Genomic DNA, 27,578 nt, shown 5'->3' with positions numbered 1-27,578 from the left:
CATAAGCAGGATCACGACCCTAACACTTCCTCCTGTTCCTCTTTTAGCCAGAGGAACTCTGCAGGGCCAGGTGCCTCCATCTTCAGCTGTTGTCACTCCACGTTTGCACCCAACATCGCACGGCTGAGCAAAGCTGCAGGGGACTCTGCTCCAGACCCGGTGCCTAATTCTCTTCAGTTTCTCACAAAAATCAGTCTCTGAACACTACACCATTCTCTGAGCCACAAAGCTGAGCTGATGATATGGGCCGGGATAGCCAGGCTGCTGGGAACCTGATCCCAACTCCGTGTCCTCCTCCTGCAGGAAAGCACGAGTTTCTGACGGCGACAGGAATGCCGGCAGCTCCCCTGCGGCAGCCCTGGGCGTCGCAGGGACCTCCTTCCCCCTCCTGGGGTGGTTTACGTGGGGCTTCATCCTCCTCAGCACGGCAGGCCCGTTCATTTTCACACGAACAATGTCCATCCCCTGATGTGCTGAAGGACTGCTTTTTCTGAGTGTGAAAAACAGGACAGTGGAAAATGGCCCCAGGTGCACACCTTTGCTCTTAAAAGTGGTTTTTGAAGTCATTTCAGCTGCTTCTGTTAGACCACACACCAAGTAGTCTCAGGCAATACTGCATGCCTCGCCTTTGAAATCCCATTAAGGTTCCTTAAAATTGGGCGCCCAACAGGCAAGACTCTCGGAATGGCCCCCCGCTGTGGAAATGCAGGCCTCCACGTCTGGGGTCATCAACGGGACTTTCTGGCTTAAGCCTCGCTCTTCTGGGAGGCTTTTTTTCAAAAGAAAACCTAAGTACATTCATTTCCCTGGGGCTTCGTGGAGGCTCTGGTTTATCTAATGTTTTTGGTGTGTGCCTCCAAGGGACATTCTTATTTTGCCATTGTGTCTTATTTTGGTTTTGTGTTGCATTCAAATTTATCTGCCCTTTATCTCAATAAAATTCCTTTCTTTGCTTCAAGGCTAAGCCTTAGCTGGGCAGCAAGGGCTTTATAATTTAAAACATCTCAGCCAGGATTCCTTTGCGAACCGCCCTTGGCAGCTCCTGCTCCCTCAGCCTGGAGTGGGGAGCGCGGAACGGCAGGGGTGAAGGTGAGGAGGGGGAGCAGGAACATCCCAAAAGCCTCCATCGCTTCCTGATTGAGACGAGACTGTTCTGAGAGCCACTGCTGGGACGTGCTGGAAAGCCTCGGGGCTGGCGGTAATTTCTCTGTGGAGGAAAAGTCACATCGTTTCTGTGCCTTCCCAACGCATTCTAATCACTAAACAGTTTTGACTTTTTTTTTTCCCCAAAGCTTATCTACAGCTCTTCATTTCTTGTCACCTCAGCGTCTCGAACTATTTATGACTTTTCCACAGTCTCTTCTCTCTTCTGTAACTGCATGACCTGTGAAGATCAGCAGTGCTGCGCCAGCAACCGAGCTGGCTGGTAAGAACGCTCGTTTGCTTTGGGATTTCCTTAACCTGCGCTGGAAGAGCTGAGGCTAAAACGCTGCCCAGGAAAACAAAAAAGAAATGACACAGGTGATGGCACTTGAAGACCTCAATCCCAGCAGCATCATAGATGATCTGGCGGCTGGTCACTGAGTTCAATGGACAGGAATTTGGCTTCTGGCCGTCGACTCTGCTATTTCACGCTTGTGCCTTGACTTTTATGAGCATTTGGAAATTGCTTGAATTGCAGGCGCGGAGCACACCCTGTGTGGGAAGCGTCGCAGTGAGGTAAACCACCCAGAGCAATGCTGGTGATGGGGAGATGTTTCTCGGCACATAAAGGGCTCTGCTCATTTTGCTAACAGCAACAGTATGTAAATGTAATGACCGAGCGATATTTTGAGGCAGTAGCTCCTCCAATTACAGCCTGATTGCAGTCACCGGGGGCTGCTCTGCATTTTAACTGAGAAAGTGACAGTCACTTAAAGCAGGAAATATTGTTGTACTTGACCTTCAATATTAATCTGGCACGCAGAGCTATGGCAACGTTGGCCAAGTGGTGGACGGACTCGGAGAGAGCAATACTTATAATGCAGTGCGTCCATATCCCCGCCATCGCATTAGAATCATTGAATACAAAATAGCAGAATTTGGGAATATAAAATAAATGAAGTGGATAAAGGCTTCTGCCAAATCACATTAGGGCACATATCTGTGAAGGATACAATGCTCAGATTATTTTGCTAATAGCCACATTACTGCTCCAAATACATTTTTTCCTTCAAAGCAGAAGCCAGGGTGTCGGAGAAGAAAACCGCAGTGCCTCCAGTTCATTTTCCAGACGAATTTGGGTCATTTCCGATGCCTTGCATTCCAAAACCCCCCATGGCAGAGGAGGAGAGCGGGTGCTTCGGCACAGGGCGCTGCTCTGGGCCCTGGCCGGCATCAGCCACCCCAGGAGATGGTTCCGGCGGGGACGGGGATCTCCGCGCGTCTCCAGAGCTGCCCGTTTGCCCGCCAAGCCCAAGGATGGAGGTCGGGCACACTCCTGCCTGCTGTGTTTGCCATATTCTGTACTTAGTTCTCTTTTCACTCCATTACCCACCCGTGGTCCTTCCGGACGCCTAGACAGGTAACCTTTTAGTAATAATCTGAAATTCAAATACAAAGAATTGACTCCTGAACTGCCCTAATATTTGAGAAAGGTTTTAAAATAAAATGGGTTTTTCTGTGTCCCATTATTGGCCTGGCAGCTGCGTGTGCATGCGAGGTGTACTGAGAAAGGTAATATTAACAGAATGAAAAGGTCAGAGTTATATAAAAATCCTTTTAAAACTAAATAGACCTGCCGTATTGAATTCCCCACAGATACACCCAGGTTAAGAACTGGGAACGTTTGGGCCTTTGGCAGGTCAAGTTGTGCATCTGCAAACGCCCTCCAGAACTAAAGAAGAAAAGCAGACAGGTCTGGAAGTCGAGGGATTGTGGTCAGCCATGCTCTGCGTCTGCCGTGCCCAGCTCTGCAAAGGGCTGCCGGCCAGGGCACGGCCAAACTCCCCCCTGGGCAAGGCAGGGCGAGCCCCACGAGTGCCGGGGGGTGCGTGGGACGCACAGCGGGGCGCGCGAGGGTCCGGATTGCACTGCAGGCCTCACGGCTGGGGGCAGAGGGGGGACAGACAGCCCAGGGGCACGGGGACGGACGTATCCTGCCCTTGGGTCAGGGCCAGAGGGGCTGCAGGGGACATCCGTCAGGAGGGGAAGATGGTGTGCGGATCTCAGCTTGCAGGAAAAACCTGCAGCTTGGGTAAGGAAGAGTCTAAAGCCACCCCGCCCTGATCAGACCAAGGGTTTGTCTGGCTCAAGGTCTCTCCCTGACAAAGCCAAAGCCACTGGATGCCTGGAAGATGCTGGTGGGAGAAACCACTGCCCGCCTGGACACGCCATCGCCTCCCTGCACCAACCCACGCCAGCACGGCCGTGGCACCGTGTGGTGCAGTGTCCCAGGGATGGCCGGGGCTTGCACCGGGCCAGGACACACCGCGGGGCTGGGACGCTTGTCATGGTGCCCTTGGCTGTGCCGGTGCCCTTGGCTGCGCCAGAGCGAAGGCCATCAGCCAGGCTTGGCAGGGAGGTGCCGCTCTCGCCGCTCACAGGGGCCATGGCTGCCACGCGGCTCCGCCATGGCCCAGCCTTCTGCTGCCTGCAGGGAATGAGGCGTCTCTGCCTAACCCAGTGCCCCGCTTCCCTCGCTATTGTCCCTTCCCACCAGCCTCACAGCCTTTCTCAAGGGCATTTTTGTTGCTGGCAAATTGAACACTCTGGAAAGCGTCCCAGCACAGTGCTGTGACAAAGGGATGGGCCGGCTCCACTCTGCCTCGCTGGCCATTGTGAACCCCCACGCTGCCATTTTCTGTCACCCTCCCCCTGGTAAGCGCACGCGTGTCCCCACGACGAGACATTCAAATCCTTCCCCAGTGGCCTGTGTGGTTTTCTTCCACAGGTACGACAGCCTCGCTGACCCGTTTCCGTGCCGTTTCCCACAGACCCCGTGCACACCCAGCCCTGGGGACAGCCCGGGCCAGGCGGGACGACGCACCGTGCCGCAGCCAGACCCCACCGACCCCTCGGCGAAAGGGCTGTGTGCCGGGGAGCCCAGCGGCCGCAGAGAGCTCACCCCCTCTGAGAGGTTTGCTCTGAAACACTGAAGCACACTTCGGGCAGCTGAGGGGGCCCGAGGTGGGCACGCGTTCGGACATTGAGCCACGTGGCCAGTGTTAACCGGTATCAGCAGGGGGAAAATCAGTTTTATTCAGGCTGTGCTGGCAGCTGGGTCCGAGCCTTGTGGTGCAGGGGCTGCGCAGGTCGTGAACGGCCGGGAGCGGTGGGACCAGTGCAGCCCCACAACAGCCCCACGCTCCCGGGCTGGTGGCCGCCATCCTGGTCAGGCCGTTTCTCTGCAGCCGGGTATGTGGGAAGAGGCCTCGTCGAGTGCCATTCCTCGCTGGAGAACAGAAGGGCTTGAATGGGAAGGCACGCCGCAGGAGCAGACACACATATATTTATACATGTGCACACGTATGTATGTACCCGTCAGGCACTGCTTCCACGGAGGTCAGAAATCCCCGCCTGTGCGCGGGGTGAACGCAGCGAAGCAGCCACACGTTAACCCCAGACCTGACACTAACGCTCTGTTCGTCTGCCCAAATGCTCCCTGAAGCCCTAATTAGTATTTCTGTTCTAATCTGCCGGCTGGAGTTGCTGTGCGGTGTTAAGTACCTCTGTGTTCAGCCAAAAGAGTGGCTGCAAAACAGTGGAGGATAAATGATCCCTTTCCTACCTCACAGGTTTTATGAGGTTTAATCCATTATTGTTAAATCCTCAGAGGAAAGAAGGTGTAGAAAAGAGGAGGATTAATGTTATCATTGTAATTGACTGTCAGTGTCACGACGTTAATTAAAAGCAAACAGTTCAAATGTCAGATCTCAGGTAAAAAGATGTTTAAATATTTTCTTTATAGTTTACGAGAGGAAATAATTCCCCTAGGCGTGCAAACTGAGATTTTTGCCGTCTCGCTGCTGTCTCACGTTGCTTTACGTTGTTCCGTTTCCTTCCTGGTCTCCAGAGAATCACTAGGGAATCGTCTGAGGGAACGGCAGAGGCGGTGCAGGCTGGAGGGTGTCCCGGGGGTCCTGGGTATCCGCAATGGCAGAGGCGGCCCAGTGCCCTGGAACCAGGGGGCTCCCCACAGCGGGTGGCCACGGCACCCATGTTGGCATCCCTGTGTCCCCTGGCCCTCTCTGCTCCGTGTTGGTGTCCCCATGTCCCCCGGCCCTCCCTGCTCCATGTTGGTGGGTCCCGTCCGGTTCCCGCGGCAGAGCCGGGCTCAGCTGGGGCTGGTGGTTCGGGTTTGGGGCTGCAGAGGACCGGGTAAAATGCACTCTCCGTGATGGATGCCGCTGCGCGACATGAGGGAGATTTGCCTTCCCATCGCTCCTGGCCTTCCTCCCCTTCCCATATGGTGGGAGTCTCTCCAGGGAACAGCCACGCTCACAGTCAGTCAAAAACTGGTTCATTAATAAGGCACTACACTCCCGACGTGCCTGCCTTGCATTTGGGGCCACTATTGGCTTTTACTTTTCCATCTGATAAGCACGCATGGCCCCTGAGGGATGGGTGGACACGGAGATGAGACCAGCATGCTCAGGAGCATGACAGACGCACACCGAGGGGCTTCGAGCAGCAAAGGAGCCGTCGTTTCTGAAAGGGGCAGCCAAACAAAGCGTGAAACTCTTTGCCCAAGATCAAGTAAACCAGCAACAAACGAACAGGTTGGTCATTGCCAGGAAATCTGTGCTCGGACGAAACCAGCTTCTAGACAGAAGACTCTCAAAAGGGAACCGGCAGAAGCATCGCCACTGGAGTAACGCTTGGACACTGGAGATCTCCCTGGGGAGAGAGAGGTACCCGACAGGCCTTTCTCATTACTAGTATCTAATCTTGAATTACTCAGGAGATACAGAAGGAAAAGCCCCAACATCCGGAGGAGCTGGAGAATGAGGCAAGAAATGCTATGTGAGAAACACAATGGTCTTAATTACCACACTAAATCTCCTCCGTCCCCTGGGTCTGGTATTTGGAAAAAGCCATAGTCCTCAAACCAGCTCCTCTCTTCGCCGGTCGGGTGGGTTTCTGCCTGCAAAAAGGAACCGCTACCTGGGGAAAAGTTGCCCTTTCCTGCCATACCCAAGTGCGTACAAGCTCTGACACACAAACATGTCTAGAGAGTACGGGGCAGTTGGAGACCCACCATCCCTTAAACCTTTCAAGAGGTTACTAGATGGAGAGTCAAATCGACCTTCCAGTGAAAACCGAACGGAGCCCACAGCCACGGCGCTGAGCTCCGCTCACCGGCTGTGGCAAAACGCACCCGTCGTGCCAGTCGCGGGGCAAAGGCAGCGTGGGACCTGGGGCGAGGGCTGTGACCACGGCGCCGCTTCACATCCTGCCCAACAGCTTTCAGATGACTTGTCAGGAACTTTCGGCGTTTTGCCTCTTGGCAGCACCAACAATGACTTAAAAGTCACTGGTTCACAGCATCCCTTGGCAGGTGCAAGACAGGGAAAAGGGAAAAAAACCAAAAGTATTAATAATGGCTGTGAAAATTTAATTTTTATTATCTGTTCACTGTATACAAAACACCATTCTGCATAGTGATAACTCATTTGTTGTACAGTTGACAGTGCACATCAACAAACAAGTGTTAGGAGGTATACACTCAATGGGAAGGGCAGTGATGGGCAGTGTACGTTACACACTCGGATCCTGCGACGCCAGCCGTCTGGTCTGGCACGGAGAAGTGCCTCGGAACCACTCAACACGCCAGTAATATCAATGGGTAACAAGCATTTACCAACGAACCAAATTAAGGGTGCGGATAAGAGACAAAGTGGAACTAACGTATCCGATACACAGTTTCCAGAGTGATTTAGAAGTTTTACAGAGGTGGCTGAGAAGGATCCATATTTTTTTCAAACACTTCCATTTTTAAAACTGTTAAAATTTAATGATAAATAACAGAATCTCACAAATCTTTAGGGGCAAAATGCTCCACATTTATTTACATATGAAATGTGTTTAATACAGTTGTAATGGACATAGTGTATAGTAACATCTGACAGCAGCAAGACTTCTAAGGAACCAAACAATTACTACCGTATATCATGCAGCTATCTATATATACACAATTTGTTTTAAAAAAAAGTACAAAAATTTTTTTCAGGGATACATACAAGGTATAAAATGCAAAAACAAACAAAAAATATAACTCTCACAGAGAACTATATATGAAAGGGACAGTATGGTACCTTTTTGTACGTTGTGAAAGCGCAACTAGTGATATTAATACAAGTTTGAAATGGCGGAACGAGCTTCGTAGGGTCTGTGCGGAAGCCGAAAGCCCCAGTTAGCTGCCACGGGCTGCGTGGGTGAGCGTCGGGACAGCTGTGGCTGTGTGGGACACTGAGCACCAGAACATTTGGCATTAGCATACGGAGACGGGACATACCAACCCCTGTAGCAAGGGTTAACTATTCTCTCTCAATAACCAGAGATGAAGGAAAATACATAATGCTGTGTGGTCACTTCTATATAATGTTTAATAAATTACATGACAAAAAACATCATCATTATAAACCTATTCCTCTAATTACATCTTATTTGTTAAATCCAGAGCAGCCCAGCCCTTTTGTAACAATGTGAGCTTTGATCACAAGCACCTGATGGCCTAAAAAAATCACTTCATGATACATAGAGTTGTGCAATTATACTTTTCAAAAGTACTTTATCATTCTAGGGGGTCTGCACCTGTTCTGGTGTTGCCACCTAAAACCAGCACTGCATTTTACGTATGCAGAGGTACTTTTTCTTCTTTTTTTTTTTTTATTATATATATTTTTAAGAGAAAGTTTAAAAGCTTCCTTAAACATTTAGAAGCACAAGATCTTAGAATTTAAAATCTCCCCTTAGCTTGCCTGCCCTCCCCACTCTCCTCCACGTGCTGCCTTCCGATGCGCTTCCATGAGCTAAACTTTCCTTCAGAAGCATTCCAAGAAGAAACAGCTTAAGAGAACCCAAGGAACTGCCCCAGCATCCAGAACTCTGTTTCAAAGAAACTTACTAGAAAAAAAAACAGAAACAAAACCAGAAAAACCCAAATTTTCCACTAGATACCGATACAAACACATAACAAAGAGTATAAAAGTTATTAGTTTAAATATATACAAACTCTTTTCAACGCAAATACTGCTTCGATGGTTTTGAGGGTACAGACAATGAGGTGAAGGGGACACTTTTATGCAGAATATATTGCAACAGCCTGAACAGTACTGTTAACACTATTATACCTTGAACTTTCTGTAGCAAAAGTGTCATTAGTATTCCAATGTGGAGAGAGATTCCTGCATCCCAGATGATCTGATCACTTTTCAGCCGAACTCATCCTTTTTGACTTGATGAAGGCCATGCCATGTGTTCTCATGTGAGTGTTTAAGGCCGCTTCAGTTTCAAAAGTCTTTGCGCACACTTTGCACCTCCTGTCTGAGGCCGTACTGTCAGACGATTCATCCTCGTGATTGGGTTTATTTTCCTGCTGATTATCCTCCCCAGACCCATTTTGTTTTGACACTGGCTGAGGCTCCTTCAGCTTATGTACAATGAAGAGGTGTCTGGAGAGGGACACGTGGGACGTGTAGCAGAGTCCACACTCCCTGCACTGGTACGAAGAGCCATCAGATTTATGCTGAGGAATGTGTTCATGAAACTGGAGAAGATTTTCTGTTGTAAAGCCACAAACAGCACACTTGTGAACTTTAAAAACATTTATCTTTAGCTTCTTCAATGGCTGAGTGATTGCACCTCGTGGAGGCCTGAACTCCAGTACCGGTTCTTCCAATTTACGCTTTGGACTAGGAACCTAAAAAAATGCCATAAACAGTACATTATGTAAGCATAAATACGCAGTTCTTTTCATAACTATTCGTGACTCACAAACTTTAAAATCTTTCCTTTGGTAGATTCCTGTACAACTTTGATAAATACAATATTTGAAACAGTACACGCAAATATATGTTGTACGTGTTGGAAAACCAGGCGTTTTCCTTACTATAAATCGCACATAACATTTGTTTGGTCAGCTCTGACAGAGCTACAGCATCTAATACGCTGTATAAACTTGAATACGTACTTGCCGGCGTAACTGCATCCAAGTACACACACCACCGAGACTTCCATCGTGGACAGGCTGTAGAGTACCAGTCTAGAAACTTTTCAGCACTACCTTCTGGAACTCCATTTTAATTACTTAATATTATTTCATGCCTGAAATTTGACTCGACATATTATCTCCTGCTTGCTAGTAACAGATTTGCAGAATTTTAAAAACTAATTAAACTGATCATTTTTTGTATTCTCGTTATTCTTCTGACATGAATATTTCTCGAGAATCCTCTGTGGCTCAGATACGCTCCATGATGTTTATGAAGACAATGTTTATAGCTGCCACATTTCCAACACGTAAATAAGATGACAATATGTTGGGCTGAAGGAGAGTCATGAGACAACAGACACAGAGACATAGAGAGTCAGAGACAATAGTATGTGTCTCTGCTGTCAGCTCTGGACGTGCTGGGTGAAATTCTTTATCATACAGAGCCTAAAACACTTTAAAATGTTGTTAATTTCTGCATGTAACAAGTCTTTTGGGGGAGGAGGAAGGGCTCTGCTTCACAGACGATCAGACATTTACGGGATCAAAATACCTGCACCTATTTAAAGACGTAGACCCTCAAAAAATTCACTCTCAGTGACGGAACGAATCTTCTAAGTGATTACCTTTGTGTCTTCTTTTACTTCCCTTTCTTCCATATTGGTTGATTCAGTCATTTCTTTCACATCAGGGTCTTTAATGCCATGCATCAACTGAATATGCTTCTCCAACATCAACCGCTTGGTAAAAGTACGTCTTGAATCTGGGCAGTGCCTACAGGAACACAAAGCAGATATGCACAGACTCAAACGTCAGGCCGAACAAACGTCATAGTGTTCTGAAGAATATAAATAGGATTAGTAAATAAATCCCGTCTAGTGTACAAGCTATTGAAGAAAGCAACAATGTTTTTCCAATCAATTGCAAAGGTAAGTATTATTAAGAAAATGAGCATAATTACAAAACAAAACTAGAAATGTTTGAGCAATTTATACACCGAGCAAATGAGAAGTTCTCTGAAGGTAATACTCAAAATGGTACGACGTGTGAGTCAGAATAAAACCTGGGAGCATCTGACTTTGTTTCTTGGACCTCTGCTAACATCACCAAACCGTACGTTCTATTAGACAGGTTCCCGAGTTCTCCTTAATTTATATTTCATAGGGAAGGCAATCACTTTCCATGTAGGATGAATGCTAGCTCCAAACGACACTTAATTCTGCACTCAAATCCAAATACTTTATCTCCTCGGCACTAGTAATTCCTCCTCAGCTGCCTTTCCAACCTCAAGCTAACCAGCCTAACAAACTTGTCTTTCAGAGTCTGTGCTTTGTTCTCCCACACGGACCCAGCCGCATCGCTTCCAAACCTCTTGCGTGCTTTTGGGAAGCGTATTTCTCCTGAGCTCCCGTCTTGTAACATATAGTACAGAAAACTTGTATTATGTATCTTATCTGACTGATGTGGATTTTTCTATTAAGTTACGCATTGTCTCTCCAGCCACTTAAACATCACTAAGGATTTTTAGATACTACGCACTGTTTTATGTGTGAGAAAAACACTACAAATACTGGCTTTTGTAGATTGGAAGCGTGGGTTGTGTATTTGAGAGACCACTGAAAACCAAGTTCACCACCGCAGAACGATGAGCCATGCAAACTCTCAGCGCAGTGAAGTTTCAGATTTGCTCGCCAAAGCCCCTGAAAGACAGCAGACTTCACGCACCTGCATTCTCAGTGGCCTGCTAGGTTTTTAGGACAACCTCAACAGTTTGGCCCGCCTACGTATCTAAATACCCGATTCGTTTGGAAGAACGGGACACTGGCTCTTATACAATTAAGAAAAGAAATTCAACTAACAACATTTTTTGTAGGTTTATGTTCTGTTTCTAAATAAATAAAAGTAGAACTTACGAGCATGTATAAACCTTCCTAATGCCTTTGTGCTTGATACGATTGTGACGACATAAACTATGGGAGGAACTGAAAGATTTGTCGCATTGTCGACACGGGTGTTTCTTCATTTGCTTAAAAAAAAAGAAGAAAAATGGCATTAATCAAAAAAAGCTCAGTACAAGTAGTGCTTGTGTCGAACCTGTTGGTAATAGGAAAGAAACACGACTTACCAGGGGCTGGCACTGTCTCTTCAAGAACACGGCACTCCTACAGCAACACTGCAGGAGTCAGAGGACCTGGACTCTTTCAGAGCAGTGGGGCCAGCGCGAGCTACACACACAGCTATCACCAGTTGGAAACCGGTGGCACAGACTGTGGGTGAAGGGAATTTCTTCCACCAAAGAGGCAGGGAAGATGAGTGGATTATTTCTGGCTCGGTAAAGGCCGTACGGTGAGAGATTCGCTTTCACTCTAACGTAACCTTTCCCTTCCCATCACCAAACTACGTCTGCAGCTGCTGACTGAGAGCTTATCAGTCACCTACAAGGAGGGGTGAAGAGCACACGGTAAGGATCAAAGCACAACATCACGGTCACTGACACACCAACAGGGCTCCGAGAAGTCGTGAAGAAATGAGAGGAATGGTCCAATGCCAACTTGAGGGCCATCTGTTTGGGGAATTCTGTGGCTTTTATACTACAGTTTGTTAAGCGGAAGGAGAAAGAAACGGAAGGAAGCTGGAAAGGATGGAGTGGTCTCCATCTATGTCATTCCAGCTGAACGTGGATGCAGGAGCTCTAGTATCTGAAGAAATACCATCTCCAAAATTGCAGACTATGCAAGCCCCAAGAATGAATGACATGGCCCTGTCCGTTAAATTCCATCAGTCCTAGACCTCAGTTCAAACGGCACGTCCTATCAACGGCAGCAGTTTCATACGATCAGTCAAGTGTCTAGAAGGAAAATCCGGTCCCTTGGATTGCTTTTTCCTGCTCTAGCAGAGATCATAGTTTTCCTTCATAGCATCAGTAACATTCTCTTTCCTGCATTTATTGGAAACTGAAAAAAACCCCAGATTTTATTCTACTATTCCAACTGAGGCCACTGAGCAAAAGACTTGGATCAACACCTGAATTTGGATCCTTCTTGACTCTTCTGGAGAGTGCATCCAAGATCTGTCCCTACGTTCCAAACAGCAAAGACTTTCTTCACAGAATAATACAAAGGGTCACTTATTCTTACCTTCTTTGGAAGTGACAAATGCCTAAAAAATGGAGATGCACAATAATCCGCATGCCTAATATTAATCAGTAATAATAATAAAAAAGAATTCTCAATCCTAAATACTCAAGCCCCACAGAAATGCTTCAGGAACTGAGAAACATCCATCTTATACTTGTGCTCCGAGTGCTGAACTTCATGTTGATGTTCATACGCTCTCTAATGGCTATGTTGCCCAGGAACAGCTACAGACAAGGCACTGGAGATCCGTAGAGGCGATGGCATTACTGGAAATTATCATTTACTGCAAAGTTTGGAGCGAATGGTGGAAGGTTTGTACACGGGAAAAAGTGATGTCTGGAACGGCTAAAGCAGTAACAGCGGATGCAGCGAGATGAGAGACCTTTCGCTATCAAGGCCAAAATCACACAGTGTGGGGAAAGGAAAGCAAAGCAGTTCCGAAAGGTCATTCATGCAAATGTGAAGCATCCCATTAGGAACCATGATATGGTAATTTTATTGGGGCGAGTCAACATAATGCTGTTAGAGGCGCAGTACTGTTCAACCTAGACTTCCTTTTCACATGTAAAGGCCAATTAAAACAAAAGGGAATCAACATATTTCGCTCTTAAATTGTTACAGGTGAAAACCTTACAGTGTGTACACACGGTGCGTGCTCATTAATGCTAATGCATTAATCAATACGTCTTGCAGTATGGTTTTGCAGCTAGCTTATGACTGCACTGCTCTGGGAATAATTTATAAAATAAAATAAAATTAAAATAAAATAAAATAGAATGTGAAGTCCTATTAGGGCTGTTACCGAGAACCAGCCCTGCACCGTGCTGTACAAACACACAGGCTCGCCCATGGCAGCCCGTGTCTCTCTGCCGAGGCCACTGCACGGCGCAGAGCCCTCCAGCATTTAGTCAGAAACGCAGCAGAAGGACCGTGCTCGGTAGGAGCCCGTCCCTCCCGGAGCACCGAGGGCGCTACCCCGGGAACACCACGACACCACACTCATCCTACACTTGTTGGGACGATTCCAGACAGAGACCCAAATGGGATTTCAGATGTTTTAGTTTCTGCAGCGGCAGCCAAAACCAAAAGAACTAAAAAATTAGTTCTGTAATTAGGTGCAGGAGGACCCGTTCCACAGCATCTTGACAGGAAGAAAGAGGATGTTCAATTAGATGCACAGCAAGTCGGAATTGGTAAAGCAACTCCTGCTTAAAAAACATCTGTCCTTTCATAGAAACACAGCCAAGTCCTAGGAAGCTCAGCATATGCCTGCCTGGCCGAGTGCAGACATACGCGATCCAGTTTCAAGCCAGGAGTTTGTGTACAGAGGTGTTAGAACCACGCTTTGTCTGGGCTAATAACATTTATTAATTTTTTTTTTTTTTTTACACAGCACTTTTAAGATGAGGCAGAGTCACACCAAGGTGGCTGCACATTCTCCTACCCTACAGCTGGCTTACCGTCAGCCAGCTCAGGAAGAGGATACAGAAAATGTGAGTCTGTCTGTCTGTCTGTCTGCGTAGAGATTTCCCAGTCAGGTCTGGAAATGGAAGAACCTGTCCCAAGAGGCAATACCTCTCCTATGAACACCTCTGAGTAATCCAGCTAGAAAGGGTTACAGCTCCAGACTTTTATCCTGCAAAACCAGCAATCGGAAGTTTGAAACTAATTATCTTCAAATACGTTACATGACAATGGACTTTGAGAATATCTCACAAATTGCTTAAAATAAGTTTTTAACAAACACTCTCCATAGATCTTTTAGAGCATTTAAACCACACCTATCATTCTTAAAGATAGCAACCTTCTTAACTTAGCAACTGAGCTTTATCACCTATTTCTGAAACGCATGGAGTTGCACCTCTATTCATTTTAAAATATATATGCCTTCTGTGTTGTTTGAGGAACCGCTTGAATAGGGGTAAAAAACAGCGCATAAATGTAAGCAATGCAACAGGCCTTTAGGCCACTATTTGAGTGCAACAATTACCGAATATTTCATAATAAGGGCTGTTCTTGAAGTAACATTGCACATTCTCAATAAACGTCAGCAACAGAAAGATCCATATTTAAAGCTCCTATTTAGAAAGCCTTATCAACGTGCTGCTAACCTTATCTTACAAGCCTTCTGCCACTCTGCTGCAGATGTGCTCAGACTGGGTATCATTCTCCAGTTCACCCTGAAGTGACAGTTTCACAGGGAGGTTGTGTTCTTTTGTTTTTAAGAACTGCATCGATGTAAAATGCATCTGGCCTTAAACTTGCTTCTGTTTGCCGGTAAAAGCACTGATCGAGTTAGTTGCGACTAACAGCAAAACATAGCAGACCAGCAGTTTTTATATGCTGCTAAAGAGACTGATTTTGAGAGAAAATTAAGCCATGATTGTACGAGCGTTACAAGATCAGACATGAACCCTCAGTGCATAGGCACGCCGCAGGGACTGGAACGTGTTTTATGGAGTTTCTTTACAGACACTACCTAGCAGCAGAAGTGTCGGGAATATACCTGCTAGGCTTGAAACTGCAGCAATTAGCAGTTCCTCAGTGACATCAAGGGACAGAAATGCAAAAACGGTCTTTTAAAGCAACTGGAGAAATCAAACGGAGACCAATGATCTCAGCTGTTTGTCTGCTTTTCAAGCCCTCAAGCTGTAAAAACAGCGCCAGGTGAAAAAAAAATGCAGTTCTGTGCATCATAATCCTTTGGTTTTCTGTGTTTCGTCCCGGGGGGGACTGGCGATGTAGTTACAGGGCTCTACAGCAGGAAGGCTGACAGAACAGAGTGGGAGTTATGAGAAACACGGAAATAGTCTCCTGTCAGTCGGGCGTGGGTGCTATTTGCTAGAAGTTGTCGTAGGGAAATTAGAGATGACACTCAGTAATCTGGCATTTTCAGCGTTTCCATAAAATGTTTATAAACAGAGTGAAATAATTTGCAGAACAGCTTTAGAGATAAGCACTGTAATTTGAAGGGACACAGAAACCTCTGGAAACGCGCTGCCATTTATTACAGCGTATCAGCATCCCGAAAACTACAGATTTTCACTCAGGGTGATTCTTCTCCACGTAGGCAAAGGAGTCCGTTATCCCTTCCAGTTCTGCTCCTTTTCTGCAATGCAGCACAGTACAGGAGTTTAATTCCCTGCTTCCCAGCTGAGAAAAGAATTGGGTGGTTTTCAGGAGCAAAGGGCAGGACCGGACCACAGAGGATGCCGAGTGCCGGCATCCAGCCTCCACGGAGCTGGCTGCAGCCTGCCTCAGCCACAGCCAACCCGAGGGTCCGTTCCACCACCGCCTACCTGCCAGTCGTCTGAATTTCATGTCATTGGAAAAGCTAGGGGATGCAGCTAGGACATCAAGCTGTCTTTCTGCTGACTTGAGAATACAGCGTTCCCGCATTTCACTTCAATCCATTTTAAGTAAGCTCTCTCAAATCCAGCTGTTTTGAACACAAAATTCAACTTGTTCAACTGGGCCGACTTGTTGGCTGAACCTGCAAGTGTAGGATTGGAGCAACAGCTCGACCTCAGAGCAAGTCTGCCTTTAAAATGAAATGCTGTTTGCCACCCACTGGACAAACAAAACAAGACTCCATTCCCTGAGTCTAACAGTTAACAAAGTACCGAGAGGGAACTGAGAAGGTACAGAGGAAGAAATAAGAACCTGGATCAGATGAGATGACTTGGACGAAATACCGCAACATCTTTCACTCTTTCCATCTTGAAACTGTGGTACTGGATGAACAAGTCTACAGTTAAGTAAGAGCGTGTGGACTTTCTCAGTAGAACTATGCAGAAAATGACAAAAACTAAGCAGCCAAAGAGAGAAAGATGAACTAGAGATAAGAACAAAGAGGACGAACACTGGAACTTAAAGGCATTATTTGCAAACACACAACCGAACTTGGAAAAAAATTACTTCGTATTTCAGGTTTAATTCACTTTTTTGTAACTGAATATTATTCATTTACCTTTCCATGTTCTTTCCTCATGTGAGAGATGTAAACGTCTCTCTGAGTGAAGAGCCTATCACACTCCCAACATGTCCAGCCAGGATTAGCGACCTTTTTAGGCTCTGCTTTCTTCATGGGAGACGGAGATTTCTTCTCCAACTTTTCTGTTCCGTTGACAGATTTTGTGTCCTCTTTGTTGTGACTGGCTGAGTTCTGAGTTGTGGGTTTAGTACTGAGAGGCAGATTTATCCCCAGGTTTGGTGGCCCCTCAACACTTTTCAAAGTTCCATGCATAGACTATAATAAAAGAGAAAAAAAAAAGAGTACAAAACTAACACAGATGTATACAGCTGTACTGACAAAATGCAAAGAACCTCTGAATCAAAAGTCTTCATCTACTTCCTTGTCATACTATCGTCAGATCACATTCTTAACTTAAAAGAAACATGATTAACTAACGACAAGGCCTAGTATAAAGAGAAACTAGTCGACAGCACTAACAGACACCATCCGTAGCTAAAGAGAAGTTTTCTTCAGTGGCTGGACATTTTCACCAAAAAAAAAAAAAAAAAAAAAAAAGGAGACTTTTTAGGTTAGGTTTAAATTGCTGTTCAATAGGGAGGAAAAAAGGGCTGAAGAGGCACTTTATGTTAAGTTTAATTTCTTGCTTTACTTACCTAATATAATTAGCTGAGCATCCTCATTTCAAACTACGTGACTAGAGACTTCCAAGAAGGAAAAGTTTTTACTGACAAATTTTGACTTGGCACATTGGTAAATAAGACAAGAAAAGTCAACTCTGGAAGAATATTTTATGTTAAGGCTGAGTTAAGCCCTGTCTTACCCCATGCTCAGGTTACGAGCACCCCAACGTGGGGCTCTTGCTAACAGCCCTTAGAGGCAAAGGCGTGCAGGGCTGATGGGGTCCCCAAGACCAGGGCACAGCTGAGAGGTGTCCAACAAGCTGTTCTCAAGCAGCCTGCGGCTCTTCGCTAGTGGCGCTTCCTCACCGATTTCTTTCTAGACTTTAAGTAAACTACCAGTAAGAAGGGAAGAACTCTTCCACCTCCTCCTTCCCCTGTTTCTGCAGCCAGTGTCATGTGCTGGTGTGGTACCTGAGCCTACCAAAAAGAGCACCCGTTCAGAAAGACCTGGCCGTCAGCTGTGTCTGAGTTCTGTACATGAACGTGGACACAAGAGGACTGAGTCAGCAGGGTTCTGGGCCAACAAAGATGCCCGTGGCCCAGATTTACGCTTTGACAGTGGATCCCCCTCTCAAGGTCTCTCTCACATCTAAAAGACTAGCCATCCCAAACATAATTATTTTTCCTACAGGTAACCTCAGACACAAAAGAACACATTCAATACATTCTTGAATCTGGGAATACAAGAATACGAATCTGATACTCCAGTACAATACTTCATTATAAAGTTCTTCCGTAAATCCTGCGGCTTTTGGGACTACACGCTGGCTCTACAGCAAATATCAACCTGATCTGTAGAACACGTTCTTCTATCTAACAACTTTTAAAAGAAAAGCCAGTAATTTAAAAAACTAAAATGTTATTAAAAAGCAAAGCACACGGGACCAACTGACTGGCTCTAAGAACATATGGAAGTTGTGCAGTAAAGGAGGGGGTTGCTAAACATCTTTTAAATACAATACTTGAAATGTAATTTGTTATTTGAAAACAAACAAAAAGCATTAAAGCGTAACATGGAGTCCCAGTGACCAGGGCAGACCCCACCAGCCCAGACCTTCCCCACCTGGTCCCACTGCCTGACAGAGACCTTCTTGCAGCTTGCCGTTACGGGAAAACCAGACATACATTTTGCCAGGAAGAAACATTCACATCTGCGGGAATTATTCCAGGTTATTTTTTATAGCTTTAAATAACCTCCTTCTGAGCTTCTTTCTATCCCTTTCTGTTCTATTTTCAGCCAGGTCTTCTCTGCCTTGATAGCCTATGTCTAGCCATACCAAACAATTACTTTTTGTGCAGCTGGGCTGAGCTCTGCCCTTGTCTGGCGCTCGTCCTCTCCCCGAGTCCTTTTCTGTGTTTATCTATACCCTGTTACCGGCTCTTCCATTTCCCCTTAACTGAAGTCCAGTTTCTACCTGTCTGCTGCTGTCCCTACTACTATACACACATCCTGAACGTAAAAGCACTAGCAATTCTGAAAAAAAGCAGTAATACTGTTACTGCACGTGTACGTTCTACTCCCCTAATTTTATTCTCAAAAGTGTCTGAAACAAAGGAAATATCCAGTCCTTGAATTTCTGAATGTTTAAGATTGGCTTTAAGACCAACTGTTTTTTCAAGACCAACAATCTTGTTTTTCAACACAACTTCATAGTTGAGACTAAAATGCAAAATGATGGTGTTACCAGACAAGAAAGACGTCTGGTTCTCCACTACTCTGCATGCAAATTTTACTAAGTCTTATGTGTCACTGCAGGAGAAATGCACTGAATTAAGTGCTACCATTCCGGATTCAAATGCTTTGCAATGCCGTAAATAACTTCAGCTGTTACCAGGCACTGGATCTTGTTAATAAGGCATAAGAAATTTCAGCACTGCTAACAGATCTGGTATATATAAAACAAAGTAGCACAGCGTATTTAAAATACACAGCTAACACATTATAGCCAGGGGACTGTTGGTTCTTAATAACATGATTTGCAAGGACGACAGTAAATCTTCTTCAGTTGTTAAGGGCCTTTATGAGAAAATCTACTTCGAGCTGTTTTTTTTTTTAAAGCACGTATGTGTTCATGTTCGTATGCAAACACACACACAAATAACCTCTACGTCTATTCAAGAAACATACTTGTTCCTACCGGTGAATTCTGAACATCAAAGGTTTGATTTTATAATGTACTCAGCATTCTCAGCTCCTGACACGGGAATACTACTTACAGTACTGTAAATAAGGCTCAATACTTATTAGGATTGGACTAATTTACTTCACTATTATTTTGATAAAATGACCAACTCAATGCAATGCACTGAGATACTCCTAGTACACCAAACCCCAACATTCACATAGGAAAACCCAGTTAGTGATTACATCACAGATACACATAACATTTTAACATTTGAGAACGTTATTCACAGATTCCTCTTTTGGAATTATTAACCTCTCTCTCTTTGAGCAGTCATCTTGTTATTCTGTGCCTTTTTACAGTATTTTCTCACAGCATATATTGCACGACACATGGTATCTACGAACGAAACAAGAGAAGATGCCTACACACCTTGATATGATCCATCATAAGCTGTTTCTGTGCATATAGAAGAGAACAGTCTGGACACTTGAAAACAGACACCTTCTGGTTTTCAATGTGCTGATCAAAGTGGCGATAGAGCAAAGGTTGTAGAGTAAACACAGTGTCACACATAGAGCATTTATATATTATTCTAAAAACAGAAGTACAATAAACAATGTCAGTCATGTTGATGATCTAATTTGCAAGAATCATGATGTTAACTTTTTTCCTCAGCAGAGACAAGATCTGACACGTTTAAGCAATCATTTCACACTGCCTGAAAAATGTTAAAATTAAACTAACTCAACACCCCCCCAATTTCAAAACACGGGAGCAGTAGGAAAAAAAAAACACAACAGAAGAACAGGAAAAAAATCATTAAAAAGTGCAAACAAGAAGCCAAAACCAACAGCATATGCCAGTCACATGTAATACACCAACAGCTGCTCAGGATACTCTGAAAGTTACATGTCTTCAGTTTCTGAACTCACATTCTAAGTAAAGGACAATACCCGTTATACAAAGGCGATATGTTTTAAAGGAGCGATTGATTCGATCAGAATCGGTAATACACTTCAAGATAAATTTCTTTTTGGCGACGTATATGGCTTTGAACCTCCTGACTGCCAAGCCTTGACCCTGTTAATGCCCTGAAGCTGAAACGTGACAGGAGGGTATTTCCCTGGTTTGCAGTCACAAGCCTTTACGAGCCCACCTGCCAAAGCAACGCGGCGACAGCGCCAACACCACGACCTCCTCTCTCACAGCCCGCGCGACTTCTAAAAGTAGCTACCCAAAGCTCCCATTCTGATGGGCAATATTCCCATTAAAATTGTAACAAAAGCTATTCACGTTTTAGTAGCAGTGTAACTGGTGAAGCAATGCATCTACTACCATCATTTCAAAAGTGCTTTAGAAGCAGGTAATACTAATTAACAAAGAACTAGGTAAGTACTGGGTACTAAAAGCATAGTCCCTGAAAAAGAACACGGTAGCCAAAATCTGCGTCACAAAATCCTAAAACCATTATTAAACAATCTGAAAACAGGTGTATTTTTAGCAGATCCTTGTCAAGTGTCTGTCCAACAGACGAAAACCACAGGGAAACCAGAAACATAATCCTCTGATCTAAATGCTGCAGCAACTACTACACGAACAAGAGTCTGAAGCTGGCTTGATTTTGCTGATGATTTTGTAATAACAAGTATGGTTTTGGTTGCATTCTAGGTAATTATTTACTTGATAGTTTGCTTGCTGTTTTTTCTTATCTGTATGTTTGATTGGATTAAAAATGATTTCCCTGGCAACTAAAGGTGAGTAACAAGATTAGCCACTCAAACCGCAACCCTTGAATGAATCTGTTTATAACTAGTAAATAACTCTATTCTTTCAGAAACATCACACTTTCTTTTAACTTGGAAAATGAATGAAAGGAACTGACACATGAAAGAAAAGTAACAAAGCAATTTGCCATGATGATCAGATGGGGGAGCAGTGTAATCCATCAGCCATCAGCAGCGGCAGTAGCGCAGAAGTTCAGCTCATGCCAGAGAAACCCAACGACTGGTGCCGGGTACGACGACAGGCGCCTCCTCTGCCAAAGCCGTCTTCCTAATCCCATCCCTTCGAGGCTGAGCTCCATCCTAAAGAATGTCTTTCCATTAAAAAAAACAACACAACGCACCCTGCTTGGTGGAGTGCTGAATATTCTCATTATCCACATAAATGTTCCCAGTTCTTTCTAGATCTCTCTAAGCAATTATCATCCATAGTATGTTGTTCAAGAGCTCTAAAGACTGCTCTGCACTGTGTTTGGAGATGACAAGAACAGGGACCTCACTTCGATGTCCGAGCCGTTCTGTGAGTCAAAATATTCAGCATAATGAAAAATAGTACACTTAACCGTATTAACTATGAAAAACATTATTTTTGTGGTCTATCAAGTGGTCCCAGTCTCTCACGCGTGCTCGGATAAATCTGTTACTCACAGAGCATCCCGCGAGGACCTACACACTGCCACACTGCCTGCGGTGAGCCCCGCGTGGGACGAGGCTGCGCGGAGGCGCAGCACCCGCCAGCTTCACCTCGTTGAGCGGGGAGCCCCCTCCCCATCCTCTGACCCCCACATTATGGCCCACAAAAGCTTCTTCAACATTATTCAAAACAAGTATTTTAGTTGGTCGTGTTATTACTGATCTATTCCCCCTCCGAATCCCAACTTCTTGGGTAAGTCCCGGACAGAAGGCGTTAAAGAGCTTGCCAGAAATAGAAAATGCTTCTTGATAATAACTGGTAAGAAAGAAATCCCAGGTTCCTAAAATGCAGTTTCACCTCACGTACCTCACATCAGTATAAACCCATGTATCTTACTAATAGTTTTAACTGGGATCATAAGAGACATCTTCAGGGGAAAGAAGCCGATGGACCACCACCCCAGCAGGTCAGGTGAACTGAGCGCACCCAGAGACGGGGAACCTTCTCCCAGCGCAGTGCTGTCACCGGCACACTCCGTGGGACATGCTATTCAAGGTCCAAGGGTGGGAAGAGCCCAAGGATTTGCTACACCAGGGATCGCTTCCCTTGGCCCAGCACACACAGCTACTGAGCACCTAAGCACGCTCCATCGCCTTGCTCCCATCTCAGGAGAGCAGCTGGAGAGAACTTAAAGCAGTGGTTTTACTGTCAGCCCTCTCCACTCCATCCAAGACAAAACCCGGTTTCCTCAGAAAAGTGCTTGCTGCAGTTGCGCAGGGAGTCCGCCTGTAGCGTCACAAGCCGGAGCGCTGGCACTAACCACACGCATTCCCTACTCCTGGGGCACCACGTATTTTTCTTCTGTCCCTTATGTCCTGTCTCTCAGACCACCGTCTCGCAGCGCCATCAGCAGCTTTGTCCACAGGTCAGGAAGCCTCCAGCCCGATTCCTAACCAAGCAGGCAAACACACCGAGGCACAAGGCCGTACCACAGCCTGCTCCCCAGCAGGGCGATCCTCGCCCTTCTGCTCCATTGCTCACATCCCACTGGTAACACTCAGAATCCCAGCATTCTGGTGCCTGTTGCCAAGCAGTCGATCCCAAGGCCAAACATCAGTAAAATCGCATTGTTCCAGGTTAACAAGATCTAAATAAAGACTGGCAGAATTAAAAACAATTCTCTGATTACTTCATGATGTATATTTCTATTAGAACCGTAGCTTGCTAATAAAATTAGACACAAGAAATTAGAAAAACTGCTTTATCATCTGTGGTGGAACCAGACAGTGATCTCCGCTGCAATGATTTCAGGTCTGTAGTATATAAATTTATCATCTCAGGGTTACACCATTTAACCAAATAAACTATGCTCTACTATATGCTTCAGATTCTTCTTGTACCTAGAGTCAGGAACAGAAGACTACAGAATGGCTGAGGTTGGAAGGGAGCTCCTGAGGCCACCTAGTCCCAGCCCCACTGCCCAGGACCATCTCCAGTCGTGTTTCCAATGTCTCCACAGGCTGAGACGCCACAGCCTCTGGGCAGCCCGTTCCTGTGTCTGACCCCCCTCACGCCAAAAAAGTGACTTGTGCTCAGGTGGAAATTCTTGTGTTGCAGTTTGTGCCCTCTGCTTCCTGTCCTGTCTCTGGGCACCAGGCAGAAGAGTCTGGCTCCCTCTTCTTCATGCCTTCCCATATGGTATTTATACACATCAACGATGTCCTCCTGAGCCTTCTCCTCTCCAGCCTGAACAGTCCCAGCCCCCTCAGCCTCTCTGCACACGAGAGATGCTCCAATCCCTTATTCATCTTCATGTCCCTTTGCTGGCCTTGCTCATATTATCTTAGAATAAAGAAAGACACGGAAAAGATGTTTAGCGTTTTGAAAACTTTGGCACCAGAGTATGGTACTTCTTCTTCCCAAATTTTTTTTTCTCTAAAAAAAATGGTACTTGTGGGATAATATATTTTGTACCAATAATACCGTATATATCCATAATTTGGCTTGATAATCAAGAATTTCTCCAATATCCAAAAAGAGCTCAGCCATGAAAAATACTTCGTGCCATTCCTATGAAATTACACTGTTTACTGACAGAAGAAAATCACGTATAAGCTTTGGTTCCCCATAAAACCCACGGAGCATGTTTGTGCAGCTCTCTCCTGTAGCACAGCTAAGTCAAAAGACAAGACAGCCATCCATTTCCCTGTATTAAAATGATCTAATTTCATCCCACCGAGAATTGCTGCACATAAACTTCATTTTTCATACAGCAAATAGTTTACTGTAGCTGTTCTGAAACAACCATTTGCAATGAAATAAGTCACACAGTTCCAGTAACTGCCAGAGGCACGCAGCCATTTACCCAGCGAGCCCCGTTCCCCTCAACCAGCGCAGAGTCCCTCAGGCCGGACCGTCCCCAGCCCACCCACAGGACCTCCCCAGCCCCCCGACACGCTGCTACGCCGGGACGTGCTTCGAGCTGCACCTCTGCGATGGCCAGAGGAACACCTGGAAGCCTGGCTCCACATCTGCCAACCCGGGGAGGCCTGAGACTCACGTTCAAGGGTCAGATACCTTGTATACACACAATGGAAACTCAAAAGCTTCATGTTTCCAAACACAGAAGGCTACCGTACCCTTCTTTTCATTTGCTTTAAAAAGTATACTTAGAAGAACAAAAATGTAACTGAGCTTATGTGGTCGTATCTATAGTAATTACGTGACTATATTACAATCCTTCTTTTCAGTAATGAATTTGGTAAGCTTTCAAACGTACACCAGTCACGCGCAAACTGGATGCTAGGTAATATGATACAGATAAACCAGCAGCAGCAGGCTGGTCAAATGTGAATGTATTTCCTCAAACACAACGGCTCTACTCAGCGCGGGTGAGGCCACAGCTGGGCCACTGTGTCCGGTTCTGGCCCCCACAACTCAAGAAAGACAGGGATGGACTGGAGAGGGTCCAAAGGAAGGCCACCAAGATGATCAAGGGGCTGGAGAACCTGCCCCACAAGGAAAGACTGAAGGACTTGGGTCTCTTGTCCCTGGAGAAGGCTCATGGGGACCTCATCACAGCGCTCCAGCACTTAAGGGGCAGCTACAAAGCAGACAGAAGGTCCCTCTTCACAAGGAGACGCAGGGAGAAGACAAGGGGCAATGGGTACAAGTTGCACCAGGAGAGGTTTCATCTTGATACAAGAAATTTTTTGCAGTGAGAACAGTCGCTCACTGGAAGAACCTCTCAGGGAGGTGGTGGAGTCTTTCAAGATGGGGTTGGACGGGGCACTAGACAACCTCACCTCGGCTCCCCTTCCCACAAAAGGCTGGACCCGATGATCTCCAAGGTCCCTTCCAACCGGGGCTGTTCTGTGATTTTAACACAGAACACTGCAGCAGATAAGCCACAATTTCAGCAATGTCACAAACATTTGATGTCAACTTGACCAAGATATGTGACCAACATCCTCAGAAACTAATTTAAACACAAACATTTCCTTTTTAAATTGCTACTAAGTAGCAGAAATACATGTAGGTAACTCTGAGGGGAACCACAGGTCCTGATAGCTTGAAATAGACCTCATTAAATGGTGCAAGCGCAGTCAATTGGTGGCAACACCGTGCTACCTACAGATGCTTGTGGAATGGAAACAGAGAGCTCCAAACACTGCAAAGACAGGAAAAATCCTACTAGTCACTCTGCGTGCATTTAAGACAGCATCCTCATTAAAACCGGCAAACTGGAAGAACGCACCCCTTCTTAAGAGAAGCATGCAACTATGAATCCTACGATTTATTACAATACAACAGTACTGCATAAAATTTTATTTGTCTTTTTATAACCAAAATAAATTCATAAAAGAATACAATTGTAAGCACATCTATATGGAAAGAAAACTAATGCAAAATACTTAATTCAAAAAGTTGATCAGAAACAGTTCAGCAGATCCAAGCACAGTACAAGAAATCTTCTGCACTTTTCATATGTGAAGTATCTTACACAAACGGTGACCTCAGTCTTTCGGTCTTCTCTAATGAAACTTAGGGGAATCTGAAACAAGTTTTACATGAAGTGCTGGTATTTTGGAGCCCCTCACCGAAGACACCATCCTGAATTAAAACAAGGTACCATTTCTCACTGGGTGGAAATGTCTTAATTTGGTATCAGACAAAGTAAGTTCATTGCCATTTTGATTTAATTTAGGTTTAAACACCCTAAAGAATGTATCTCCTGTAAATATGTTAGAAGAAACAGTGATAAACTAAATTCTCCTGAAATCTGGTTATTACATTACATAGGACCTTGTTTCCCTCATCTGCCTTCTATTTTCTTGAGCCTGCAAGTTGTTAAAATGCACCAGTGTGCTCTGCGTGCCCCAGAGAAACAGCACGGAGTTCAATACAGCGGTGTTTACTCTGAGTACGGCACTCGTACCAACAGCGGGGAAAGAAGACAGAAGAAAAAGCTCTGCCACGAGAAGGGATCAGGCCAAGACCAATGGGATCTGAAGCCTGATTTCATTTGAAGCACTGCCTTCAGCGGAGGCCTTGATGTCCAACACCTTACAAACAAAGACCCTGCAGCCCAGCTCCTAATTGTGCCCCGTGTTACCATCTTCAGCAAAACACCGTGCTTATGCACAACTTTCCTAGCTACAGAATGGAATCAGCTCTGCTTTAATCCGGAAAAAAAAAACAGATTACGCGTCGGAAAAAAGCTTATATGAAGAGCTCTACGAAGGCATCTATTTTGATTTGGAGGGGCAAGGCTGCAAAAGGTCTAAAGGCTGGCACCTCTCACGCACTGGCATTGCCCTCCTTCAGACACGACCGTCTTAGGAGAGCAACAGCCCAGCTCACAACTCCCAAACCCTACGGCTTCCATGAAGAAAAATGTGGCAGACAGACAGAGGAGGAGAGATCCTACAGGGAAAGCGAGCGGGCGGCGGTGACCCAACGAACGGGTACAGCAGGCGGCTGTAGCCCAACAGAATGGCCCGAGGTCAGCCCTGAGACGACGACTGCTGCTTCCAACACCATCTCCCACAAGCACGCACCCACTCCCCCACGAGCCGATGCACCGGGAGAAACAGTTTTCCCAATTCACCCAGCTGACCGTGAGCCCATAACAGGAAAAAAAAAAAGGAAGTAACTTTTTCACACCTTTTCAACCAGCTGTTATGAAAATCACTGCATAAGCACTGACGAGTCTTGGCTGTTCTTTTTGGCATGCCATTATTCTAATTCACAGCAAAAATGCAGACGAGCTAAGCAAATGAAAAGATAAGAAGGAGCAACACACTAGCTGCCTGTCCAAACCATTTCTGTAATTACTGTATTACTCTCTTGTAGCGCACAGCGTTTGAAGAACTGCTATTGCTATGTTCATAGAAATTTAACCTTTGCCAAATAAACTGCCAGCTAAAAACTCATGAAAGCATGACATGAACTCCACCCGTCACCAACAGGATGAGAAACTGTTGGTTGTATGGTATGCAACATTTAAGATTATAAGCATAGGGCAGAATGCAATTTCACAAGTTACTAAAATGCAGGCAAGTGCAGTAGAAGATTAATTTTGCTTACTTTGGTTCGCCTATCTTGATACCCGGGTGTTGTGTGTAGGCATGGGAGTGTGTGCTGGGAGCAGATTTAAATGCCATGGGACAGATAGGACACTTGTAAAAGACTTCACAGTGAGAACCTTGGATATGAGACTTGAGTGCCGCCACATCAGAGTAAACGACATTGCAATGCACGCAGCTGCAAGAGAGTGGAAAAGAGTCAGTTCAGCCTCGCTCCACGCAGTACTGAAAGAAACGGAATAAACACCGATTTTCAAGCAAGTGGAAGAGATAAACATACATATACACAACGGGGTAAAACTACGTTATTCTGTCAATTTAAAAAACTCAGTGAGAATCAACATAAACAGAGATTTGAGTATCAGAAAGTAAGAAAAAAGAAATTTCCCAAATTTAATTTGAAAATCTAAGAGATACGAAGTCAGAACATGTTTTTATGGCATTACAACAAAACAGATAGAAG

The 27,578-nt window shown here is 45.4% G+C and overlaps 1 protein-coding gene across 12 annotated transcripts in view; it reads right to left on the bottom strand.

Moving 5' to 3' along the window:
- Positions 1-6,589: 6,589 nt before the first annotated feature.
- The window catches only part of ZNF532 (zinc finger protein 532), a 48,537-nt gene continuing 27,548 nt past the window's right edge, over positions 6,590-27,578 (bottom strand). For all 12 annotated transcript variants that reach the window (XM_063321304.1, XM_063321308.1, XM_063321299.1 and 9 more), the window contains 6 exons: positions 27,117-27,293; positions 19,542-19,704; positions 16,301-16,579; positions 11,107-11,219; positions 9,820-9,967; positions 6,590-8,902 (listed from right to left, as the gene is read on the bottom strand). In XM_063321304.1, coding sequence (XP_063177374.1) covers positions 8,408-8,902; positions 9,820-9,967; positions 11,107-11,219; positions 16,301-16,579; positions 19,542-19,704; positions 27,117-27,293 — 1,375 coding nt within the window. In that variant the 3' untranslated portion in view covers positions 6,590-8,407. The remainder of the gene's footprint in view (positions 8,903-9,819; positions 9,968-11,106; positions 11,220-16,300; positions 16,580-19,541; positions 19,705-27,116; positions 27,294-27,578) is intronic.

This window comes from Chroicocephalus ridibundus, chromosome Z, assembly GCF_963924245.1.
Source record: "Chroicocephalus ridibundus chromosome Z, bChrRid1.1, whole genome shotgun sequence".
Classification (NCBI taxonomy): Eukaryota; Metazoa; Chordata; class Aves; order Charadriiformes; family Laridae; genus Chroicocephalus; species Chroicocephalus ridibundus.
The sequence above is the reverse complement of the archived record's forward strand: the minus strand, read 5'-3'. Positions and strand labels throughout refer to the sequence as shown.